The 26,413-nt window shown below is 44.4% G+C and overlaps 1 protein-coding gene across 1 annotated transcript in view; it reads left to right on the plus strand.

Moving 5' to 3' along the window:
* Positions 1–26,413, plus strand: part of PIEZO2 (piezo type mechanosensitive ion channel component 2) — a 301,579-nt gene that overhangs the window by 142,115 nt on the left and 133,051 nt on the right. The window contains 1 exon segment of the mRNA XM_021096049.1: positions 23,229–23,391. Within this exon segment, the coding sequence (XP_020951708.1) occupies positions 23,229–23,391 (163 nt within the window).

Raw genomic sequence — 26,413 nt, forward strand, 5'->3', positions numbered from 1 at the left:
ATTTCTGCTGCACCACGACAGGAACTTGCCATCATTTTTTTTTTTAACCTCACTTCCCTTGTAAAGTAAACCTTTGCTTTACCCCGTCCTTGCCTGCACACAGAGTGGAAATGAAGATTATATGCAGCAATTTATGTGAAAAATGCTTCTTAAACTGAAAAAACATGAAAGGTAAGTTACAGAATTAGAGCTTTACAGGAAACAGAGTTCACTGTCTTTTTCTTCTGCACATCCTATGTTATATTTAGCTCAACAAGTTTAGTGCGCAGAAATTTATATTGATATTTCCCATTTATTAAAATTGTCTGGTCTTATTAGGTCAAAGTAAAAGGCTGAGATCATCCATTCTTAGCCAAAGGCACCTCTACATGATCATCTCCCCCAAAGAAAAAAAACTGCACTCATTATAACATCAGAAAATGTGGTAGTAGGGTCAATATACACCTAATGGCAGCATATGGAGCATTTAGCATCTTACAGTCAACTTGCAATGTCAATAACAGCTATGGAAAGAGAGAGAAGTAATTTTCCTCCTTTTTTTTTTGCTCTAAAGGTAGATTTTTGACTAATTCTTTTCATCATATTGAAAATGTGTTTTTATGTGTATTGATTAAGCTGGCAGAGTGCTTAGAGCATCTGAAAGAAGTAATAAAACACCTTAAAATGCCTTAGTTCTCCAGGAGCAAGTGAGAACAGCTAGTTCATTAGCAGGCTCACTGTGACAGCGTTTCCAGTACCATTTTTAATTGATTCATAAGTTTATTTATTTCTCTCCACCCACTTCCATCCCATCAGCACCATCACTTCAAATCTCTTGGTCACCCCTCAAGGGTACTAGGGGAGGTTGGCTTGGGATGGGCAGATCTCATGGACCAACTTAAAACAGAGACTGGAAGGTCCCATGTGCCTTCACTGCATGTGAAATCTTTCCCCAAATCATCTTTCTCTTGATTCTTCGTTTGAGTTATGAAAGAGTTCATGGATGACCAGCGGGGGGAGCATAGCGAATTGAACTTCACCTGTTGCCCAGCTGCAGGGAAACTTGGCTATGCTTGCTTTGTCCATTTGAGGGTGGCAGGGGAGAGGAGAGGGAGGAAATATTTTAAAGATAATCTCAGATATTATATTATTATATCTCTGAAAAATGGGTGTTTTCTTCCAGAATCATAATACCTCACTCATACCAAATACAAATACCAGTAAGCCCTTAGCAGCATGTAATACCCTGTCAGTGTTTACTTATCCTGATCATCTCAAACATGTTGTCATACAGAGACTGGTTTGAATCCACATGCTTCTAAAGCTCACACGTTCCATTTTAATTTTTTTCAGTTTTAAAACAATTTTTAAAGTTTGTTTTTGTTTGTTTGTTTCTTTCTTTCTTTTTTTGTCTTTTTGCCTTTTTCTAGGGCCGCTCCCACGGCTTATGGAGGTTCCAGGCTAGGGGTCCAACTGGAGCCGTAGCCACCGGCCTACGCCAGAGCCACAGCAATGCCAGATCCGAGCCGAGTCTGCAACCTACACCACGGCTCACGGCAACGCGGATCCTCAACCCACTGAGCAAGCCAGGGATCGAACCTGCAACCTCATGCTTCCTAGTCGTATTTGTTAACCACCTTACCACGACAGGAACTCCTAAAGCTTTTTTTACCGACTTATACTTATTATACAGTATTAGTTATACAGTATGTCATGTTACTGTTGTATGTTATGTTACTAATACATATATTGTATGTATTAGTTATGTTACACTTAACATACAGTATTAGTTTCAGGTGTACAGCATAGTGCTTTGATGTTTTTGACATCAGGAAATGGTCACCATTGTATGACCAGTTCCCACAGTCACCACACATTCTGCTCTGTTGTCACTTCTAAAGCCTCTGCATTGGGAGGGGAACCCCGATTCCCTCCTAGCTTCGTTTGGTTTCTCTGCACATCACTGACTTTTGAGGAAAGCAGCTCAGTGTCTTGTAGAACAGCCCTCTTGTCTGGTCATGTGTGTGGCATTGTTTAGCTTGTCATTCTCCCCCCGTTTCATGTGAACGCACGTTGCTCCCTTTTGGGCAATAGGGACGGGTTCATGTTGACCTCTTGTCCTTCGACACAGGCCCCCTGGTCTCATAGAGATTCTGTGCTTCTAGCGTAGCTAGACTTGGACCTGGTCAGCCATGCCTCCCGGGGGTGGACGTGTAGGCTGTTTCTAGTCCTTGGCTCTTACAAAAATATGTTGTCATGAATAACCTCGTGCACACTTGTGTTTTTGCCAGAAATCCTAAGGCTAATTCCCAAGTACAATCAAAGAGTAAATTTTAATGGAATTTTGCTAAGCATTGCCAAGTTTCCCTCCCTAAAATTTTGGCAATTTGCATCCCCACTAACAGTGGATGAGAGGAATTATTTCCCCAGAGCCTCGCCAACAGAAGACGCTGTCAAACTTGAGGGTTTTTGCCAGGCTGATAGGTGAGATGATGTCTCAGTGTCCTTTATTTTGTGTTTATCCTGAGTCATTTTTCCGTAGAGGAAAGAACAGGCTGAGATTCTTTGCTGTCTCCTAAGTGAGGCTCTCTGGGCAAGAGCTTCTAAGATGGTGAAGGATTCATTGATCTGCAGGATTCGGCAAGTGCAACGTTTTCTTCCTACTTTCTGTGGCTTTACCCTTTTGCTTAGTTGAATAACAATTTAATGAGAATAGCTGCTGTGTGCCAGGCCCTGTGTTACATCATTTCCAGTCCATTCAACAACCCCACAGACCAGGGACTGGCAAACTTTTGCCACAAAGTGCAGCTAGGCCACATTTCAGGTTCTTTAGGTGGTAGGTACAGTTTCTGTTGTAGCAGAAAGTAGCCACAGACAAGGAGCATGGCTGTGTTCCAATAAAACTTTGTTGACAAAAGCAGGACATGGCTGCTGGCCATCGCTTGTGACCCACACCATAGACTGTGGTCCCCATCTCACAGGAAAAGAAACCGAAAACCAGAAGTCCCTGTCCAGAGAGTCATTGACCTGCTTCAAGTGAAGGTCTGCCTATCTCCAGAAACTGAGACTGCTACAGCAACCACTCTGAATGCTTAAATATAGCCTTCTTTGGTTTTGCGGTGTTTTATTTTTCCTATCTCTGGGGACATAGTCTTAAGTCACAAGTCTTATCAGCTGCTCTGATTTTATGACTATTTTGAAGAAAGCCAGACAGTAAAATGTCCATATGATAAGGCCGCTCTAAAATGGGGATGCTTCCAAATAGATATCCAAATAAAACTATTATTAAGGAATACGTGCTATACTGTGTTTTTGAACTGTCGTCTCAGCTTGATGATCATCTCTATTTGCAGATGTTATCTTAAGATGCCACCCCCTGTTCCCCCACATCGTCCGTGTTTTCTCATTTAAGGGTGGGGTTGTCTCTGCCTTTTGCATTGAGTGTCTTAAAATACAGGGCAGATAATTGATCTTCGGGACTATGGCGCATTGACAGTTGCAAAGACTGTGTCAACAGTGCCGTTCAGTATGGCTTTGCTCCTTGTCTTCTTGAGTTTTGCCTCATCCTTTTCTTAAAGAGGCTTCCAATTATATCCTAAATGAAGCCCTCTGGCTCTTTAGAGTCCGTGTAAGGTGTATCGATCCTTCCAGCACTATGTCCTTTGAAGCTTGCCCATCAGTCTGTTTGCTAGCAGAGTATTTTAAAGCAGTCACATTAAAAAAAAAAAAAAAAAAAAAAAAAAAAAAAAAAAAAAAAAGGCGACTGAGTCAGCTAACCCTCGATGCTTTCTCCAAGAAAAAGAAGGCAAAGACGTCCTGTGCTGTACATTTTGTAACTGAAGGAAAGGCTTAGTGATCTGGCCTGCCTGCCCTCCCTGCCCTCCTTACAGTAACACTTGCCATGAGGTGGTGTGCAACCCTTTCCTTCTGGAAACTGGGTCATTTTACACACTGTCTCGGGATAACTGCACATTGTTACAGTTTCTATGGCTGGATTCATGATAATATGTTTACCCTGCAAACCTTTGCCCTCTGTGGGTACTATCAGTGTATTTGGGGACTTCATCCAAAGAGTGTCTGTGACATAGGAAAGATATAGGTTCCTGTAACTTTGGTTCCAAGCCTGATACTCTTTCCATTCCTGGCCCTCATGTATTGCCATCTACCAGAAAGAAAAAGGCTTGGTTGCTTTGTTTTGGTTTTTATTATGGAGGAAAAAAATCTGTGCCTAACATTTAAGTTTCAATCAGAAAGCTCACCTTTCCCTGCAGGTTTTGTAAGTTCTTGATGATAAATATTTCTAAATCACCGTCCCTTGTTCATCTAGGTTAGGGTGATACAGGTGGGCATGGCTCTGTAAATCCACTGCTAGACAAAAGTACCAGCCAGGAAATGGCCCCGATTCTCTATGGCTTCTTACAAATGTTTCTTTCTCCCTCGTACAACATCTGATGGGGAGCCAGACAAGCTCAGGGGGCAGCTTGCCTCTGCACAGTGCGTCCCTGTTTGGCTTTAGTCTGTGACACTTCTGTCCCCACGTGGTGTTCCTGAGTTTGCTTAAGCAGGAAGCAGAGCTTGGGGAATTGTACCTGGAAATGGTGTCCGTCACTGCAACTCACAGTTTATGGCCCAAAGCGAGTCACCTTGCTGATTTCAGGGCAAGGAGCGTCTCCCTCTGCCACGTGTGCAGGAGGGGACAAGTGAAGCCACCAGAAAACTCTAGTTGTGCCCATCACAGAAAACCCTGAACAAGGTCTGCCCGGGGTCCTCTCCTTTCTAGGCTCCAGTTTGCATTGGAGAAAAAAAATATTTCGGCGAGTAAATAGGCTTGTGCACAGTAACTTGTCAACAGAAATACAGTTCCTGCTCTCTGGGAACTCTTATTGCTGCCCCTTTAAAAGTCTCTTCTCCTGATTTCTCACCCTTTTTACTTAAAAAGCAAGGCCCTTATTCTTAAGAAATCTCTGTAATCAGCGCAGGGCCTCAGATGACATTATTATTAACCATATTGTACATGATTTTATTTGATGCTCTACTTGGATTGTGGAATGAAGTATCTGGCCTGTTCAAAGAATATTTTAAAATATAGATCGCCCTGAAAGCAGCCTGCTATGATGGAACACAGTTATGCCTAGGATTTTCTTCCCAGTATAGACATAATTCAAAAGGCGTGGCTTTTAGGGGTTTGGCAGGCAGCCTCCCCCTGTTTTTGGCTTCCCCACCCCATCTTCAAGTTGTAGACAGCATTGCTTTTGTGTGCCCTTTCCTGACGGCTTCCTCTCAGGATCCCACCTCTTTCTCATCCCTCTGTGATGGTACTGGGTATATGGTCCTGCAGCTGTTCTGTGTTTCTTCTGCTTTGAGACATGAAGGATGGGTCCATCTCGGTATCCGGGCGCTCTGCCTGACACGGGCTGCCTAAGCAGACTTTTGGTGCCTTCTTGATGAGTCCCTGATGAGGAAGCGCACAGGCAGAAGGCGGGGCCCCAGGATCTCTTTCTAGCACATTGCAGTGTCGGAGAACAGGACAGCCTGCAGCTCGAGCTGGCTTAGCCCTGAGAGCTGAGGGTGGCTTGATTCTCTGTCCCTGGAAACAGTTACCTAATTCCCTGACCTTCCTGAGTCTCTTCTCCATCTGCAGAGTCTCCTGCTCTGAGAAGCGAGGGGACCCTGTGCACGGATAGGGTCCTCATGGAACGCTCCTTGAGGCCAGGGCCATATCTGTCTGGTTCACTGAGGCATCTTGCACCTGATCGCCCAGGTGAGCAAAGTGAAAGCTTGGACAATGGCAGACACACATGAGGACACAGAATCAGGGAGGCTTAGCAGAGGCTTAACATGTCACTGCGCCGTGTTTTGCTGGCTTCTCCCCATTCCTGCTTGTGGTCCCTTCAGGACATGGTAGCTCTTGGTACCTGACCCCTACCTCCTCCCAGAACCTTCCCCTCACCCCACAGGCTTCCTCTTCTGTCTCCACCACCTCCTGTCTCTGAGGACAAAGCCACCAGACGTGTTCATGATCTTGTGTGTATTCTGTGTCTTATTCTAGATGCATGCCTCTGAGAGTAGGATGTATGTCTTACCATTTTATTTTATTTTATTTTATTTTATTTTTGTCTTTTGTCTTTTGTTGTTGTTGTTGTTGCTATCTCTTGGGCCGCTTCCGCGGCATATGGAGGTTCCCAGGCTAGGGGTTGAATCGGAGCTGTAGCCACCAGCCTACGCCAGAGCCACAGCAACGCGGGATCCAAGCCGCGTCTGCAACCTACACCACAGCTCACAGCAACGCCGGATCGTTAACCCACTGAGCAAGGGCAGGGACCGAACCCGCGACCTCATGGTTCCTAGTCGGATTCGTTAACCACTGCGCCACGACGGGAACTCCTGTCTTACCATTTTATAACCGCTGATGCCAGCAGCCCAGGGATTGTCAAATAATTGGCATTTAACAAATGCTTGATAAACAAACAGCCTTTTCAATAACTGTTAGTGTGTTATTTCTATGGTGGCCTCCCCCTGCCCTTCTCAATTCATTTTAATTTCTACTGGCCTTTTCTTTTGGAGAATGAACCGATTCCTTGGGAAATTTAAGGCCAATTTAAAATTCTTTATTATCCCCCAGCTTGATGTATGATTCATTAACTATGAAGTTGAGATTATGCTGTTTCTTTAGGTCATGTTTTGTGAAGTATGGAGAAATAATGAAAAGGTTGGCTCCGAGGATTTTTTCCCCCCAGGATGGTTTTATGATGTGCTTTTCTACTTGAAAACCTACATCAATGAAATGAGATGGTTAAGTGAAATTAGTTGTGATAGAACAAAGATATTAATTTCTATACTTACCGCTGTATTTTTCTGAAATTTTTAAGATCATAAGTCTGTATGATAAAAAAGATAATTTGAATATCTATTCATTTAGATCAAGACAGGCATTGCTTTCTGTTACTTCTCTGAGAAGCACATAGAAAGGAAAAAAGACATTAAGTTCAAATCACACCATTCCTGTAATCTCGTGATCTATGGAGTTAAACCAAGGAAGTCGTACTTGGGTTATAGGTATTTGTTGTTGTTCTTGGCGCTTTTGCATATAGAGGTATATACAATGCATGTCTTACAATGAAAAGATTTAGCCTGTAGTTGTGTTAGCTTCCTGGAAAATGAACTTCTAAGTTATTTGATTTTTTTCAGACCGTATATAAATATTCCTGGAAACTTTAGCAAGCTGAAAATTATGATATAAAAATTTTATCCAAGTAATCTATATTCAGGAAATGACTAAAGGAAAAGGATGTTTCTGTGTTTTGGTGTTTAAAATTAAGCCAAATGGATTTACTTATTCATTTACTTGAATGTTTTCAAACCTCCCTTGTGTGTCCGCACTTGGGCTAGAGTTGACCATGACAGGAAGTCACTCAGGTTTGTTCAAATCTCTCATACCCTGGCCTCGCTGTCTGGTAAGTGCCCAGCTCGTCTGATCTCTGGAGTCCTCAGCTCTCTAGAATGGGATTCCACTGGCTCATGCACCTGACAACCTCACATCTCAGTGACTTACAAGATCAAAGGTTTACTGTTCACTAATCTCAGATGTCAGCTGCAAAGGTTGGGAACACACTGCGGCTCTTCTCCAAGTGCCTCCTGCTTTTGGATCCAGCCCAAACCAGGCCTCCACCTGGTGGATGCCTTTCTCGTGGACATTGCTGTGGCTCTTAGAGCATATGCTCAGGTGGGACTCAGGCCACTTCCGTCCCTTTCAGCTGCCTGAACAGGTCATAGGAGTGGACAGGAGTGGTGACGCCACGGTCCTAGGCAGAGAGCTCACTCTCCCTGCAAAGATGCCCAGCAGTCTCAGGAGGATACAGGATGTGCCCTCTTGTTATAGGGAAGGAGAGGGTCCAGCTGGCAGAAGTTATAGCATCTGTCAGTCCATCTTCATTCCACAAGTGAGCAAGTAAAACCAGAATAGTTAAGTATGTCTCTTGAGATCACACCGCTAGTGAGGGTCAGAGGCAGGATGAGAAGTCGGGTTTCTCTGACTCTGCTCTGTCCTTTCACACCCTCCACACCAACCTGATGATGCGGCGTGTCCACAAGGGTGTGCTGTGCCCACATTATTGTAACTACCGGACGCTGGCGGCAAGGGGACTGGGAGATGTGGCCTGGTCTGATAGAAAATACGAATATGCAGGAGTTCCCGTCTTGGTGAAGTGGTTCACGAATCCGACTAGGAACCATGAGGTTGCGGGTTTGATCCCTGGCCTTGCTCAGTGGGTTAAGGATCCAGTGTTGTCGTGAGCTGTGGTGTAGTTCACAGATATGGCTTGGATCCCGAGTTGCTGTGGTTCTGGAGTAGGCCGGTGGCTACAGCTCAGATTCTACCCCTAGCCTGGGAACCTCCATATGCCGCAGGTGTGGCCCTAGAAAAGCCACAAAAAAAGAAAAAGAAAAAGAAAAAAGAAAATACCAATATGCAAACAGAAAGCAAGACAAAGTGAGTCAGATGCTGCCATTTGCTGCCATCATTTGGAGGAGTTTTTCAGCACCTACTGTATACCAGGTCCTATATAATGACAGATGGACAGAGGTGGAGGACAGCAGGGGTGGGTCAGTGTGTATGTGAGGGTGGACTTGAGATGGGGCCTGGCTACCCAATCCAGAAGAAGCTTGGCCTTGGGGGCTACCAGGCAGGGTTTTGGAGGATGGTTACCTTGGAGACCCTCCATCGGAGGTTAGAGATGGAACCTGAGGCATAGATGATCATGGAAATTAAACTGAGGACGGTGAAAAACACATCAGGAAGCACCTTGCAGAAAAGAAGTGTGGTCCTTACCTGAGAGTGTGGGGAGCTTTTGAAGGGTGTAACACCTGGGGCATATATTAGATGTGCTTCTGGAACATCCTGTGGGTAGCATTTCAGACCAGAGGATGCTGTGGATGAGCCAGGAGCCCCTTTTGAAAGCTCTGGCAGGAGTTCTGGAGGGCGATTACCAATGTCTGAATGAGGCAGTGACAGCTGGGTATGAGAGGAGGTGAGCCAAGAGTTCCAGGAAGTCCAGGCTGAAATGACAGCTTGGTGTATGCAGTGTGTGGCTGAACCCACCTGCAGCACTGTCTCCCCTGTGAGTGCCTGCAGCCCTCGATTCTTACCAGCGGTTTTCTCCTGCCCTCCACGCTTCGCTCTGGCCCAGGCAGTGTAGCCCAGAGTTCCTTCCAGTTCTGGAGGCTGGAGTCCGAGATCAAGGCACCAGCAGACTCGGTGTCTGATGAGGGATCGCATCCTGATTCACAGAAGGCCGACTGGTCACACTGCCTCATCTGGCAGCAAAAGCAGGAGAGCTCCCTGCAGTCCCTCTTATTAGGGCACTAATCCCATTTGTGGGGGGTGCCACTCTCATGACCTAGTCACCTCCCAAATCCCCACCTTTTAATACTGTCGCATTGGGGATTGAGACTTCAGCATTTGAGTTCTGAGAGGACACAAAGTTTCAGTCTATAACAGTGCCACAATTCCCAAACAATCGAAGAAGTTACATCTTACATCCAAGTGATATCCTATAGTCAGTTTCATTAAAGTTTTCTCATGCAGTTGGTCAAATTTTCTATTTTCTTTGATCTGTCAAAATATATTGGGTATACTTGAAACACCAAGTAGAAGCCACAGATTAACATATGTATTTGTGTGTATGTCTGTGTGTGTGTGTGTGTCTGTGTCTGTGTGTAAGTGTGTATGTGTGTATGAGTGTATATGTGTGTGTGCATATGTTCTTGTGTGTATATAACAAAAGTAGGCGATACACATTTCCTAAGCTGCTGAGGGCTTTACCTTGGACTTTGGCTTCCAACTTGGAAAGTAACCTTTTTTTATTCAAGCATAGTGACATCATCTAATAAGTATTTGTTGAACAGATCTATTTTTCTTCTAGAAAAAGAGATGTAATCGTTCATCCTCTTTCCTTCAAAATATGGCTGGAAGAAAAGATCCTCTGATTTGTAATCTCTGTCTGCACTATGTCAGGTCCCTAGGACTAATAGAAACCATCGCTGAATGAGCGATAAAGATCAGGTCCTGCGGAGACGGAGGACATTCTTGAACTGAAACCCCGGATTCCCCTGTGGTAACGCTGGCACCTTGCTCTATACAGAATGAGAGGTACCAGAGGAACGTGTTAGGTTTCAATGATGACAGGAGTGCGTGAACTGTGTCATCGATCACTGAGAGGTTCAAGTCCTGGTGCAGCCCGCAGGATGCATAATAGGAAATTCATGCTGTTTGATAATGGAGGTACAAGTTGGATGTTGAGTCTGTAGAATAGAATGTTTTGGACAACTGCGCTAACAGATACTCACAAGCATGGGTTCAGATTTCTTCTTTGCTCGGCATCGTGAGTCTGAAATTAGCCCTTTCACAGCTCTGACTGCTATAAACCATCCTACCCATACTCAGCCAAACACCTAAGCTTGGGACCAAGACATGACTGCCTGGATAAAGCGACAGTTTGTATTAGGCATATTTCGCAGGAACTGTTTGGGTTTTCCATCCGAGTCCTTGGTGATACATCAGCCACGATGAACAAAGTGGAAACAATTCCTTCTGGCTCTTCTTTTTCCCAATCAGTCTCTCCATGCCCACAGCCACACAGACCTCTGTCCTGACACAGAGTCTTTGAAGTAGCAGTCTCAGGGTCACACACTTTCTGGAGCCTGTGGGTTTCATTCACACAGGTGACGGGTAAATGAAGACTCAGGGGGCTAGGTGACCTCTTTGCACAGGGCCGAGGGGCAATAAGTCTCTCAGCCTGTGAGGCCTGTTCTCCTTCTCTTTGTTGAGCTCTGCAGACGTCATGAGTGTCTGATTATATGTTGGGTGCAATCCTATTACCCAGTTTACTGCCTCCCTTGGGGCTGAAGGGACATGAGAAGCAGTGGTGGGGCAGGACCCCAAGCTTCCCGTATAATTAATCCCTTTCTCCCTCCCTCCACCCCCTTGGCTCTCTCCTGCATGGTCCTGACTTGCCCAGGAGACCCCTTCTTCCCCGTGAGCTACCTGATGCCCGCCCCCTCCTCGCTGCACCCTCCCTGAGGTCACTACCGAGGTTTGGGCTGCCTCCCTCTTCCCTGGGATTGTGAAGTGGCCTGGGTTCCACAGAGCAGATGGAAACACCGCTCCCTAAACAAGCAGCTCGGGGACCACAAGAAAAAGTGGAACTGCTCTAAGGATGCTCACAGGGGTGTCACTGACGCACCTGCCACACGTGAAGTCACTGTTACCTGGTCACCATGAGTGATGGGTGGGTTTGAGATCTTTGCTCTGACCGGTGAAGTACAGTCACTCAGGGATTCACACGGATGAGCAACTTCCCTCCAGGAGTCAGTGTAGTTTCCTGAAGTGCTGGTGTCTTGGATCGGGGCACTGATGGATATGCCCTGTGGTGTGCAGGGCACAGGGCCTTGTCCTTGGAACTTGGAACTGAGTGCTGTGTGGACTCCAGCTTGTCCCTGAAAACAGTCAAGTAAGTTCCTGAAAGTCCACGATGGCCAGCTTAGGAGGCTGTCCCATCTGCCTCTTCTCTGCCTCTGGGACTCCTGGGCCAGGTGACTAAGTGGTTAATGTCTGTCCCCACGCTGCTCCCCCCACCACCCTGGGAAGACTGCGAAGTTTCAGAGTTGTCCACACATGGCCTGAGTTACTCTTAGGGAACCCACAAACCAACACGACCCAAACCACAGGAACAAACAAAAAGCCCACCCCCTCTGTTTCTGGGCCTGGGGTCAGAGGATGTGCGGTCACCTGTGGGGGCCACTGGGGTATGTTTCCTGCTGGGACCACCCAGGTCAGGCCCAGGTGGCCACTCCCACTCAGGCCGGGATGCTGCCCATCGTTTGACCAACAGCATCCCGGGCCTGGCTCTGTGCTTGGCTCTGGTGAGGGATGGCAACACCTGTCAAGGTCCTGGGCTCTCTCTGCCAGACGAGACGAGCGGGGGAGCCCCAGCTGCTGCTCACACGTGCTCTCGGGACCTACAGCCGCTGAGCCTGGATGGGGGCAGAAACCAGGTGGAGGCTTGGGCCAAACTCTCTTCTCTTTTACGGGACTTCCTGTCCAGGAGGAGGGAGGTGACTACGGAATCCACACACATAGGACACGAAAACACCCCTGTGCCAAAAGGAAGCTCCGAGGCCTGACGGTGCCCAGCACGTAGTAGGTCCTTAGTTGAAGAGCTTGTCCAGTTGCCTGGAGAGATGATGTTTCCCGAATTCAGCCTCTGCCTGCTGGTGCCGAATTGAAACGCAGAGGCAGAGTTTTGGGTAAAGGAGAAAAGAATTAGCTTTATTGCTTTGCCAGGCAAAGGGGGATCACCAGCAGGCTGATGCCTTAAAGACTGTGCCCCCCATTAGAAAGAATGGCAAGGAGTTTTATAGTAAAAAGGAGAAAAACAGGTTTTCAGATAGGAATCAGGATTGGGACAAACATGCATTCTTCTTTTGGGGGGGGGAATCTTAGTCATCAAAGCTGGAGTCAGGAGATCTCAGCCTGATCACGATGGTGGCCTTCTGGGTTATTGTGAGAATAACAGGACTTGCGAAAAGGGCATATTGATCAGAGATTAGAACAAACTAGGAGAGTTCCTGAAAAACATCGTGTGCTAATCATCTTTAACCCACAGACGATTGTGCTCAGGGTGCCTAATCTTTAGCTTACAGGTGATTTAGGGTGTAACTAAGTCTGGGAGAAAGACAAGGAAGGATTCTAAGCTGTTCAGTCTCAAAGTATTCATTTCAAAAAGTAGCAGAAGGAATATAACTTTTCTCTCAAGGGTCTGAGGTGCCTGCATCAATGAGAGGTTCATTACAGCATAAACATTAGCTATTATTGAACATTCAGTCCCATCAAGTGCATCACCTATAAAAAATGATGATTTCTTTCTTGTAAAATCCAGTAAATGGGGTATTTATTAAAGAAGACCTGGTACCCACATGAGGGAGGCTTTTTAAGACAGTGAACACAAGCGTGAGAAAAAGCCCTTCCTGAGCTGCTGCCCCACTCTCAGTAGCTCAGGATCAGCACAGACAGCCATTGTGTTTGTCACTGTCTGGAGCCAGAGCAGAGACCCACTGTGTGCAGCTGGCTCCAGGAGATGGGTTGGGGTGGGGAATGCGGGGGCACTACGATTTGCGCAGGGAGGGGGAGAGTCTGTGAGGGGCCGAGACAGGAACACCACCACCGAGGAGAGGGAGCAGGACCCGAGTGAGGCTCGCATCCCCAGACCTAGAGAGAAACATGCACAGCTCAGAGTCACAAGCATACAGACCTCAGGGCTAAGGCTCACTCTAGGAATGTTTATTCTATTTGTTTATTTATAAAAGTAAGGAATCTGTGTTTAGAAAAAAGTCTCTCTAATAACCTAGCTATAATCCCGTAAATCAGTGATGTTGCAATAGGTCTTGAACTGTTAAAACATAATTTCCCAGAATTTCAAGCACAGGGATTTGCACGAGGAACCGTTTCCTCTGCAGCCGCATTGTTAATTTTATCCCGGCCATAAATCTTCCTCCTGGGGAAAGCCCCTGGGAGCCTTGGCCAAGGAGGCAGCTCCTGTGCAAGTGCGGCCCTGAGACAGTCCAGGGTCTCTGGGACCACCTTCTTTTTTGGACTCTGGGATGTCACAGGGCAGTCTCTGCCACCAAGTGCACTTTCACCAGTTACGTATCCACAGATGCAGCTTGTTTAGAACACGACATTTGTATCAAGTGCTTGTTAGGTCTCCTTGCTGTTGTTTCTTCCTTTACATTGTCTCAGATGTGAAGTTTCTCTCTAGTCCTGTGGGATCAGGCTAGATCGCCCTTGTTTCCTGCTGCCTGTGTACCTCCCCCCGTCGGATTTATTCAGGTGCAATTTACATTCAGCAAAATTCTCCCCTTTCAGGTGTACAGTTCTATGAGTTTGACAGTTTGCAGTCACGTTCAGGATTTATAATATTCGTCATATAATATTTTCATCATCCTAGAAAGTCTCCCTTCCTAGTTGATGCCCCACCCTCTGGCGGACCCAGATCAGATTTCTGTTTCTGTGGTTTTTCCTTTTCCAGATTATCATGTGACCTGACCCCTACTAGGTAGCTTTTTGTTTTGGCTGCTTTCACTTAACATAAAGCTTTTTAGGCTCACCCATAGAGTTAAAAGAACCCTTACGGTTAGTGTTAATAGAGTTCCCCTGTATGGATCACCGCCCTTAGCCACAGACCAGGATTCCAGTGAATCTTTTGCCACTCAAAATGCTTTTCAAAACACATTTTACCTGTGTGGGGAGTGTATTTAGGGAGAGGCTTTGGAGATTCCTTTTACGGTGAGGGCCATCATGCTTTAATTTGTGCCTTGCAAATTTATATTTTCATTTCTTGGATTTACTGAACGTAGTCTTTTGACAGGCGAGACTTCAGAGATGGTTTTCTTGGTTTGAGTGATATTTTATTCGTGGACTAATTTTGGTTTGTTGTATAGCTTAGTGTCTCTAGCATGTTTGAGCAAAGATTCTCATCCCTCATTTGCAATCTCAGAATCGAAAAATGCTCTGGAAACTTGATGTTTTACCCTAATTTTTTTTATTTCTTTTTTAAAATTACTCAGTGATTTTATTACATTTACAGTTGTACAAGAATCATTACAACCTGATTTTATATCATTCCCATCCCAAACACCCAGAGCATCCCTCCACGCCCCCCAACCTGTCTCATTTGGAAACCATAAGTTTTTCAAAGTCTCTAAGTCAGTATCTGTTTTGCAAAGAAGTTCATTGTGTCCTTTTTTAAGATTCCACATATTAAGTGTTAGCATATGATGTTGGTGTTTCACTGTCTGACTAACTTCACTTAGCGTAATAATTTCTAGGTCCATCCATGTTGCTGCAAATGCCGTTATTTCTTTCCTTTTAATAGCTTAGTAATATTCCATTGTGTATATGTACCACATCTTGTTGATCCACTCCTCTGTTGATGGACATTTAGGTTGTTTCCATGTCTTGGCTATTGTATATAATGCTGCAATGAACATTAAAGTACATGTATCTTTTCAAGTCATTGTTTTCTCTGAATAGATGCCCAGGAGCAGGATTGCCAGATCAAATGGTAATTCTATTTTTAGTTTTCTGAGGAATCTCCATACTTTTTTCCCACAGTGGTTGCACCAATTTGCCATCCCACCAACAGTGTAATAGGGTTCCTTTTTCTTCACACCCTCTCCAGCACTTGTTGTTTGTAGACTTTTTGATGATGTCCATTCTGGCTGGTGTAAGGTGGTACCTCATAGTGGTTTTTTTTGTTTTTGTTTTTTGGGTTTTTTTTGCTATTTCTTTGGGCCGCTCCTGCAGCATATGGAGGTTCCCAGGCTAGGGGTCGAATCGGAGCTGTAGCCACTGGCCTACGCCAGAGCCACAGCAATGCAGGATCCGAGCCGCGTCTGCAACCTACACCACAGCTCATGGCAACGCCGGATCGTTAACCCACTGAGCAAGGGCAGGGACCGAACCCTCAACCTCATGGTTCCTAGTCGGATTCGTTAACCACTGCGCCACGACGGGAACTCCCATAGTGGTTTTGATTTGCGTTTCCCTAACAATGAGTGATGATGAACATCTTTTCATGTTTTTTTTTTTTTTTTTTGTCATTTGTATGTCTTTGGAAAATTGTCTGTTTAGATCTTCTGCCCATTTTTTGATGGGGTTGTTTTTTTGGTATTGAGCTGCAGGAGGTGTTTATAAATTTTGGAGATCAATCCCTTGTCAGTCGCTTCATTTGCAAAGATTTTCTCCCATTCTGTGGGTTGTCTTTTCATTTTGTTTAGGGTTTCCTTTGCTGTGCAGAAATAGCCTCCTTTCTTAATGGCAGAAACCTGACCCTACCTGAATTGACCTGGGAGCCCCCTAGTGAGGGTGGAGGGTGGTGGAGGGGGGGCACTGCCCTCATGCCTGCTGCCAGTATTACATCATCTGGTAACAGGCACCTCCTGACATCTGGGAAAGTATGAATTTTACATATGGCTCCAGGAAATTTGGAGAAAGGGTTTGTATTCTCTTTGTGCCGACACAACCACCCTGCCTGTTTGATGGAACAGAGCTGTGTCAGAGAGGGCTTTTGAAGCTTTTTATGTCATGATCCAGTAATACAAATACCTACAGTTTCAAAAAAAAAAAATAGCTGAATTATTAGAGACATGCAAATCAAAAGTACACTGATGTACAGAATGACCATCATCAAAAAGTCTACAAACAATAAATGCTGGAGAGGGTGTGGAGAAAAGGGAACCCTACTACACTGTTGGTGGGAATGTAAATTGGTATAACCACTGTGGAATACAGTACGGAGATTCCTCAGAAAACTAAAAGTAGAATCACCATATGATCCAGCAATCCCATTCCTGAGCATATGTCCAGACGAAACTATGATTCGAAAAGATACATGCACCCCTATATTCATAGCAGCACTATTCACAATAGCCAAGACATGGAAACAACCTAAATGTCCATCCACAGAGGAATAGATAAAGAAGAAGTGGTACATATATACAATGGAATATTACTCAGCCATAAAAAGAATGAAATAATGCCATTTATAGCAACATGGATGCAACTAGAGATTATCATATGTGAAGTAAGTCAGAAAAAGAAAGACAGAAACAGTATGACATCACTTATACGTGGACTCTAAAATATGATGTAAATGAACTTACTCATGAAAGAGGCAGACTCATAGACATAGAGAACAGACCTGTGGTTGCCAAGGGAGATCTAGGGTGGGGGAGGGAAGGGTTGGGAGTTTGGGATTAGCAGATGCAAACTAGTTTTTATGTAGGATGGATAAACAACAAGGTCCTACTGTATAGTACAGGAAAATCTGTTTAATATCCTGTGATAAACCATAATGGAAAAGAACATGAGAAAAAGAATATATATATGTATAACTGAGTCACTGTGCTGTGCAGCAGAAATTAACACAACATTGTAAGTCAGCTATACATCAATAAAATTTAAAAGAATAGCTACTCTTACCACATGCGGTGTACTCCTATTTTATTCTGCTGGGTTTCATGAAAATGAAGATGCCGGTTGGTGTCCCTGCATTTGCTTCATAATGAACTGGTTAGACATGGCTGCGCTGGGAGAGCCTTAGGTCACGCCCGGTGGGGTGGCGGCAGCTGAGGCGGAGAATAGAAGTTTATTCCTGTTTCAGCTTCTTGCCTTGAGTTGTTCCCTGCAGTGATGACAACTGCTTACATCTCCTGGCCTTTGCGGGCTGTCGCGGTGACAGATGGGGGCAGCTTTGCCTCAGACGCGTGCGTGTGGATTAGACCCCTAATCCTCACACTTCAGAGCAAGCTGAAGAAACCCAAGACTGTTTTTTAGTTCCCTGGAGTAAATCACTCACCTCCAGAGCGAGGGCTGTAGTTTAGACAGACCAGATTTTACTTGCTTCCCGTGCTGCGGTCCTTTGCAAGGGCTTTGCAGGCCAGTTAGAGGCTCCCCATTGGGGTGGGCCAGGTGGTGTGTGTGGGAGCAAGTGTGAGACAAAGAATGCACTTCAGGAGCTAGACTGTGCACGGTCCTGGGTGATGCTGGGGTGTAAAGATCCAGAGGAAAAAGGAGTGAACCAGCCCACCTGGGAGGTCAGGTGTGGCCAGGAGTAGAAGTTGGCCTTGGGAGCAGAGGCCCTTGGGAAGCCTGGGCCCCTCCAGCCTCCAATCCTGTGGACCTGCAGCTCAGCATCGATGTCTGGGTTCCAGAGGCCACCAGAAAACCAGGTACAACCGTCTCAGTGGTTTACATTCATTTATATAATGTTCATTTGATGTCTTAATGACTTTATTGGAATTCAATTGCAGTTGACCTTCCTACCACCTCTGAACCAAAGGACTTGCTCCCTCAAAGGAGTGGCATTAAACAGAATTGTTCCTTTGAGCTTCCAAACATGACTGTGGAGTGTTTGTCCTTGAGCCTCCTCCTCAGCCTTGCCTGAACCTCCAACACTCTTCCTTCCTGGCTCCATTTCTATTTTGAATTTTCCAAGTCCAAGCAGAACTTTATAGTTGGGAAGATCTTGAGAAGTCATTTTGTTGGTGAGAAACAAACTTTTTTAAAAAAAAGCCAAGTGGTTTGCCCCTGAATATCCACACCTGCCTGCTGCTTCTCTGGGCTTGGGCAGGAGGACGGTAATTGAATCTGATGAATGAATCAATCAGACCAAATGTAATCATGGCCATTACTGCATCATTGGTCATTATCTTTCCCAGGCAGGGCGTTGACTTTGTGTTCTCAAGATGTTTTCTACACAAGGAATTCTGAGCAGGGTGACCCTCTGACTGTTACGAATAATATGAAATATTAAAGGGAAACTTTTGTATGTAGCAACCAGCTTTCAAGGAACTTGAGAACTTGGACACTTCCAACACAGGTGACTGTGTCCTCTCCGATGCCCAGAAATATGTTTTGTCATTTTCATGTAGTTCTTTGTAGGTGAATCTCTGTGTAATCTATATTCCGTATGTTTGCTACTTTTTTTTCTCTCTCTCTCTCTATTTTGTGAGAGGCATCCATATTTATTGATGTGATTCAGGGCACAGGTACACTGGCACTAATTTATCGATTCATAGTATTTTATGGATATATTCCTTCTCCTCTTGATGGATATAGGTTATTCCCGCTTTCCAGCTTCTCAGCTCCCTTTCAAGAGGTATAATCATTCTGAACAAATGGGATCAATGTGACTATAACAAGATTGGAAAGGAAATATCTGCCTGTTTAAGAGGACATGATGTTGCAAGCAGTTTAGCCTGTGCTCTTAGGTATGGAAAATGTAATTGTGCTGAGCCTGGAAAGTAGCGCTCTCGAGGATAACATTTTATGGGGAAATGTATACATCGATCTCATTAATTTATTAGAACAGGGTTTCTACGCATAACCTGGTCAGCCTGATTTCAAATGCAGAATTTACTTGAAATAAAATTTAATTTATTGTTCCATGCACTGTAATGCATGCTGACAATTAGTTTATGGAACCTTCCACAAATATTTACTCCATAAGACTTGAGGCCCCTGACAATCTAATTTCCTCCATTAACTTTAGCCAACACATAGGAGGAGAAACTCTCCACTCCACCCCTTCATCCAGGACTTGTCTCTGGCACAAACCCCACGCGTCTTGCAGGATGATCTGTTACCTCCACACCACGCCTCACACTCACCATAGAGACGCCGCCTCCGGGCCCCACTTCTGTACACACTAGGCTAGACCACCAAGAAGAAGACTTTGGTGATGACCCATGACCTTGTCGTTGTCCACTGCCTTGTTAGCGTCTTCTGGAGGCTCCTGGTGTCCGCCAGACGGTGTCATGAATGTGCAGCCTTGTTAGCTCCGAAGCCGAGAGCAACAGTTAGTAGTTGGCACCGCCATGGCTGAGAGGGTCCATTCTGAGGACTGCAGCCCAGACCTGGATCCAGGGGTTGAATTCTGTCACGGCAGGTGGAGCAATTGCTTTTGCACACTCTATTCAATATATGTGCTATCAAACGTCTCTCTGGGGACCAAGAAGCACAAAGCTCAGGCCATTGCCTCAAAACCACTGTTTCCAAACTGGGGGCCTCATGCAGAGCACAGGTGGTAAGGGGCCAGGCCCTCTGGCCCCCAAGTCTGCTGGGTACCAGCCACAGATGGAACTCGGGGCCCCTTCCTCTAAGAACTCTTTCCCCTCCTGTCCACTTGCTTGGTGCTTTTCATAAAATGCCATGGGCAAGTTGTTTTCCACAAAAGCTACAATAATCTCTCCCCAGAAGCCCCCCCACCCCCACTCGGGGAAGGACGGCCCAGCTCTCCTGACCTCAGCCCGGCACAGGAGGCAACCCCTGCCTGGCCTTGGTTTTCTGGCTTCTCTCCTCCCTGGACCCTCTTACTGCTCATTCTGATGATATTAATTCTCACTTGCTCTGTTTGATCACATTGGATAGACTTTAAAAGTGGACAGCAAACCTTTTACACTTATGATAAAATCCATCGTCAGATTTCATTGTTATAAATTGGGATTAAAAGTTATTATAAAGTTTGGGTGAAGTTTTTCTCATTCTCGTGCTCTCAACACAAATGAAAGGAATTTGCCTTTTCTTTTTCTTTTTAATTTGTCTTTTTAGGGCCGCACCTGTGACATATGGAAGTTCCCAGACTAGGGGTCGAATTGGAGCTACAGCTGCTGCACTACACCACAGCCACAGCAATGCAGGATCCACCAGATCCGAGCCACATCTGCAACCTACACCACAGCTCATGGCCACACCGGATCCTTAACCCACTGAGCAAGGCCAGGGATCAAACCTGAGTCCTCATGGATAACTAGTCAGATTCATTTCCGCTGAGTCATGACAGGAACTCTGGAATTTGCCATTTTTAAAACCTCTCACGACTACAGATGTTTTACTTGATGGAGGTAAAGTGACCTCTGCTCACTTCCATGTTTCTCTTCAGAAAACTTTGGAGCCACATGTAAAATACAAGTTTCTGCAGGGAATGCCTTCTTCTAGACCACTTTTATAAAAAGCCAGTTAGATTGGTCCGAGGAATTTTTCCTAGAGGATCCTGGATTAAAGACTCTTAATTAAGATTTAACTTTTATTTATATTATAGTAACAAATAAATAGAAATATTCTAGGAGTTCCCGTCGTGGCGCAGTGGTTAACGAATCTGACTAGGAACCATGAGGTTGCGGGTTCGATCCCTGCCCTTGCTCAGTGGGTTAACGATCCGGCGTTGCCCTGCGCTGTGGTGTAGGTTGCAGACGCGGCTCGGATCCCGCGTTGCTGTGGCTCTGGCGTAGGCCAGTGGCTACAGCTCCGATTCAACCCCTAGCCTGGGAACCTCCATATGCCACGGGAGCGGCCCAAGAAATAGCAACAATAACAACAACAACAACAACAACAACAAAAAAGACAAAAGACAAAAAAAAAAAAAAAAAACTACTGGAAGTGATCAATGAATTCAGCAAAGTAGCAGAACACAAGATTAACACTCAGAAATTGATTACATTTCTGAATACTAACAATGAAATATTACAAAAAGAATGTAAAAAAAAAAAAGAAATATTCTAGATGTACATCCGTAGTAGACTGGTTGAGTAACTACTGTCTGCCCATGATCATGGTGAGGTTTAAACATCTTCAGTGACTGTGAAAATGCGAATGATGGATTAAATGAATAAGTCGTTTTTGAAAACAATAGGCAAAGTGTGAGCTTGGTTCTGTTAACGTTAAGAATGCATGTCCAGGAGTTCCCGTCGTGGGGCAGTGGTTAACGAATCCGACTAGGAACCATGAGGTTGCGGGTTCGGTCCCTGCCCTTGCTCAGTGGGTTAACGATCCGGCGTTGCTGTGGCTCTGGCGTAGGCCGGTGGCTGCAGTTCCGATTGGACCCCTAGCCTGGAAACCTCCATATGCCCCTGGAAGCGGCCCTAGAAAAAGGCAAAAAGACCAAAAAAAGCAAAAAGAATGCATGTCCGTTTACAGAAGGAGGATGGGGAGGGAGGGCTCTGGGACACATAACCTGAGGTTGAGAGCATCAGGTTTGGACTTAAGGGAGCTTGAGTGTAATTCTCTTCTCTCTCTATGTGTGTGACTTAATGGAAGCAAGTTTACTTTTGGAAGCCTTAGTTTTTTCATATGTAAAAGGAGGATCACTAATAATGCCTAACTCTGTATGGTGATTAGTTGGACTAAATAATATGTGCCAAGCTCTTAGCATAAAGCAATTGTTCAGTTAAGAGGTAGGTAATATAATAACTTTTTAAAAATTTTAATGAAACAGTTGATTTACAATGTCAATGTCAGGGGTACAGCAGAGTGATTCGTTTATATAAATAGTCTTTATTTATAAATGATATATAATTCATCTGTTTAATATAGTTTTATTATTTAAATATATTTCAATTTAAATATAGTATATGGAGTTAATCTAATTCTATGTTTAATATAATTTACGTATTATATATGTTTTCTTTTTTAGACTCTTCTGTTAGAGGTTATAACAAGATACTGAGTGTAGTTCCCTGTGCTATACTGTAGGTCCTTTTTGGTTATCTATTTTACATTGTTGGTTATCTCTTTTACCAGAGTATAAAGTCGTGTATATACCCTAAACTCCTAATTTATCCCTTGCCCTTTTCCCCTTAGGTAACCATAAGTTTGTTTTCTAAGCCCGTGAATCTGTTTCTATTTTGTAAATAAGTTCATTTGTATCATATTTTAGATTCCACATAGAAGTGATATCATCATATTTGTTTGTGAATCCATTTCTGTTTTGTAAATAAGTTCATTTCCATCATTTTATGGATTCCACATGTAAGGTATATCATATAATTGTTTATTTTACTAAAATAGTAACCTGATTATTTCTGGGTGATAGAGGTTGTGCTATTTATTATGTTTTCATGCTTTTACCAAAATGTATCATATATATGTATATATCCATACTGTAAATGAATGCAGTATGTACTTAGTCATATAAAGTGTATATGGAAAAATATATATCTTTATATGGCATTTTCCTATCTTCTGCTTCCTGTCCCTAAACAAGTTTTATCTCTGATATTCACTGGGTCTCTTTCACTCGAGCCCAGTGAGATAAGGAGGACAAACTGCATCATCTTTTGTGGGCAGAGGAAGAACACAGGACTCAGAGAAGGGCAGCCCCAGTAGAAGGCGGCTGTCAGGGTCCTACTGAGACTGGAACCCAGTCTCCTCAGTCTGAGCTCTCTGTTAATGATCTGCCTTTCTAACAGGACGGAAAACAATCAACTCAGTATTCAAAATAACAAATAGATCCTGTTCAAGAGCTGCCCCAACATTTTCTGTTTTCCCTTCTGGCTCCTCTTTACTTCTGAGGCAGAATCTTCCAGCTGCTCTTGCATGACTAGTCTTCATTGCCTCGGCTAAATTGCAAACTTCTGTCTCTATACTAGACATGTAGTTTATTTAACAGCAGTTTTGTTCATTAGCATATTTTAAGAGTGAGAACTGGTTTGGGGTTCTTTATACCGTTTCTGAAACTCTCTAGAACTTTCCTGAATCTTAGTAGACCGTGTAAGACGGGATCAATGAAAACCTTTCTGGTGCCTTCTGGGCAGACACTGGGCATTATTTTAAGTTGTTAAGAAGATTCAAACATACTTTACAACAGTTTGCATAAAAACAACTAAACTTCCTCCGTGTTTTCCCCCCTCCATAGCTTAAAGGGAGCTGACGTGGGCAATGGGATCCGAGTGTTTGTGCCTGACATCGGGATGTTCATCGCCAGCCTGACCATCTGGCTTGTCTGTAGGAACATCGTCCAGAAACCAGTGGGTGAAGAAGCAGCACAGTATAACCCAGAGTTTGAGAATGAAGAATCGGTAATTTGTGCCTCTTTCTTCTTTAATTTTTGGGCCTCGTCACTTGGTGGGTTGTGACAGTGTAGTGGTAAAATAGGCTCCGTGCTTCACACTCACACGCGTGGCTTAAATATTAGCGGTTACTTGGCTCAGCCTTAAGTAGTCCTCAGGCCTGGGCATCACCCACACCTTGGCCCAAGGAGACCAGTTGGGGGACTGTGAGGGCTGCCCTGCGAGCAGCATGGTATCATCCATTCAGGGCCTGGGCTTGATCCAGTGCCCCTCCACTCTCAGCTGCCCTTGTCACAAATGGGGAACCCTGCGGATTTGTATCGTGGCCCGTTGGCCTAGATAGCTTAGTTACTAGAGTCTTCAGAGAAGTAACACCTGGTACTTCGAGAAGAAAAATATTAATTCCACCCTGAAGGAGGCTTCCCGTCTGTGCACCTTGCTGTCTCAGGTTGTGTGCGTGAACTCTGCATGTTTCCATCAAGGTATTTTAAAGCCCTTGAGAGAAAAAATTTATGCATTTGGAAAAGTGTAAGGATGAGTGAAACATATGTCCATTTTTAGGTGTATTTTTCACTGGCTCAGATTTCAGTCCATGGTGACGGAAGCACACGAGACAGACCTGTTTGTCCTAATAACTGTACTTTGTCATGTGAGTCTAGGTGACATTGACTTAAAAAGTAATTGACTGGGCAGTTCCCGCTGAGGTGCAGTGGGTTAAGAATCCAACTGCTGCAGCTTGGTTTGCTGCTGAAGAGCAGGTTCAATCCCCTGCCTGGCACAGTGGGTTAAAGGACCTGACTTTGCTACATCTGTGATGTAGGTTACAGCTGGGGCTGGGATTCAGTCCTTGACTCAGGAACTTCCATATGCTGCCGGTGGTCCCAGTGCAGCAGAGTGGGCTACAGTGTATCTTCTGAGGTGACTCCACCTGGAAGTATTTCTTTTTTTTTTCTTTTTTTTTTTTTGTCTTTTGTCTTTTTGTTGTTGTTGTTGTTGTTGCTGTTTCTTGGGCCGCTCCCGCGGCATATGGAGGTTCCCAGGCTAGGGGTCCAATCGGAGCTATATCCACCGGCCTACGCCAGAGCCACAGCAACGCGGGATCCGAGCCACGTCTGCAACCTACACCACAGCTCACGGCAACGCCGGATCGTCAACCCACTGAGCAAGGGCAGGGACCGAACCCGCAACCTCATGGTTCCTAGTCGGATTCGTTAACCACTGCGCCACGACGGGAACTCCCACCTGGAAGTATTTCTTACAGAGGAACAATCTGGCTGGAGTCTGAAAAAAATTGAGATACGCAGCCAAAATAAGCAGGAGTATTTATTTTATTTTGAAGTCTCCAGCATACCTCCTGTTGCTCATAAATCTTGGCATTGTGTTCGAGATGCTTGGTCTTTGAGGATACTTTGAAAGGACAGTGTTTGCTGGCAGTACTTCTTTCCTTTATCTCTGTGGAGAAATGGCAGGTTAATCAATCCACTGGTGCCTGGGAGAACTTCTCAAATCCAGCATTGTTTGAAAGGAGCAACTAATCCCTGGAGAAGACTTCTCTAATCTTCATGGACTTGATAATGAGGCTCAAGTTTGCTCTTTTGAAGGGCATTCCAAATCCAAGGATCCCCCGAATGACCTGAGTGGGGGGGAATGTGGGTGGGAGGCTTTGCCCTGTTCTTGAATTTTACAGAGAGCAGACCTCAGTCACGAACCAATTCCCCAAGTGCCTTAAAAGGTTCTTTTCCAGCTGACACCTCTATGGTCTTCTTTACTTGTTCGTTTTAATACAGAAGCAGGTCTACCAGTCATAACTGGGAGAAAGATTCCTATTCTTCAATCTTTTTAAAAAAGTAAGTTATAAGAAATAATTGTGTAGAAAGGTTATCTGTGCAATAAAATACCAATTACATCAGTAAGTTCACCAAGCTGATGTAATCTGTGTATTTCTCTACTTCTAGCTCTTTCTTATTTAATGAGAGTTCAGGCTTTATTTTTTGAGGCAAATAGCATGGTAATATATTGTTAAACCAAACTGATGATAAATTAAATGTTTATTCGAGTAGGAATTTTAGTCTTGACTTGGTCTGCTTGAAAAGGCATCTTCTAGATAGTTTGACAAATCATATATGAAAGATACAAAGAATATTCCAGTATAAGTAATCCCACATCCATCAAAAATTCAAAGATGCAACATGTAGGTCCCACTGATGTTATGTGGAAATTCCTCCTGAACCTCAAATCTGTACCTTCCCTTCTAATACCTAACATCCATTAGGCTACTGTGGTCAGCACAGAAAATGGTCAGCTGGGCTATTCTTCAAGCTTCAGCTCTGAGGGTCAAGTTAGTGTTTTGGTTTTTATTTTTTTTATAACAATAAACAAAGAATGAAAGAAGTCTCTTTTCATCACCTTCTAATTAGGCATCTTCTCAGTTCCCACCTGGGATCTAGTCCAGAGTCATTGCTTTACATTTTCCAGACCCTGGTTTACAAGCATGCAGGCACAGTCATCCATCGCTCAGTGTGTCTTTGGTTACAGAGATTATGACTGCCCCTGAACCATCTGTTTTCCCTCATGGGAACCAGTTAAATTTAACTCTCTCTCTGACTTCCACTCCTGAGTGACAACCTTACTAGACAGAGTAATCTTGGTTGTAAGTTTTTTACTTTCAGCACTTTGAATATATCATGCTGCTTCTGCAAAATTTCTGCCAAAAAATTTACGGATAATATTATGGAGATTCTCTTATATATAACTAGTCATTTTTCTCTTGCTGCCTTTAAAATTCTCTCTTTGTCTTTAATTTTGACATTTTAATTGGAATGTGTTTTGGTGTGGATCTTGTTGGATTCATCTTGTCTGGGAGTCTGCACTTTCTAGACCTGGGGGTTTGCTTCCTTTCCAGGTTTGGAAAGTTTTCAGCCTTTATTTCTTCAAATAATTTTTCTGCCCCTTTCTCTCTCTCCTCTCCTTCTGGGACCCCTATAATGCAAATGTTAATACATTTACTGTTGTCCCAGGGTCCCTTAAACTA

This window comes from Sus scrofa, chromosome 6, assembly GCF_000003025.6.
Source record: "Sus scrofa isolate TJ Tabasco breed Duroc chromosome 6, Sscrofa11.1, whole genome shotgun sequence".
In the NCBI taxonomy this organism is placed as follows: domain Eukaryota; kingdom Metazoa; phylum Chordata; class Mammalia; order Artiodactyla; family Suidae; genus Sus; species Sus scrofa.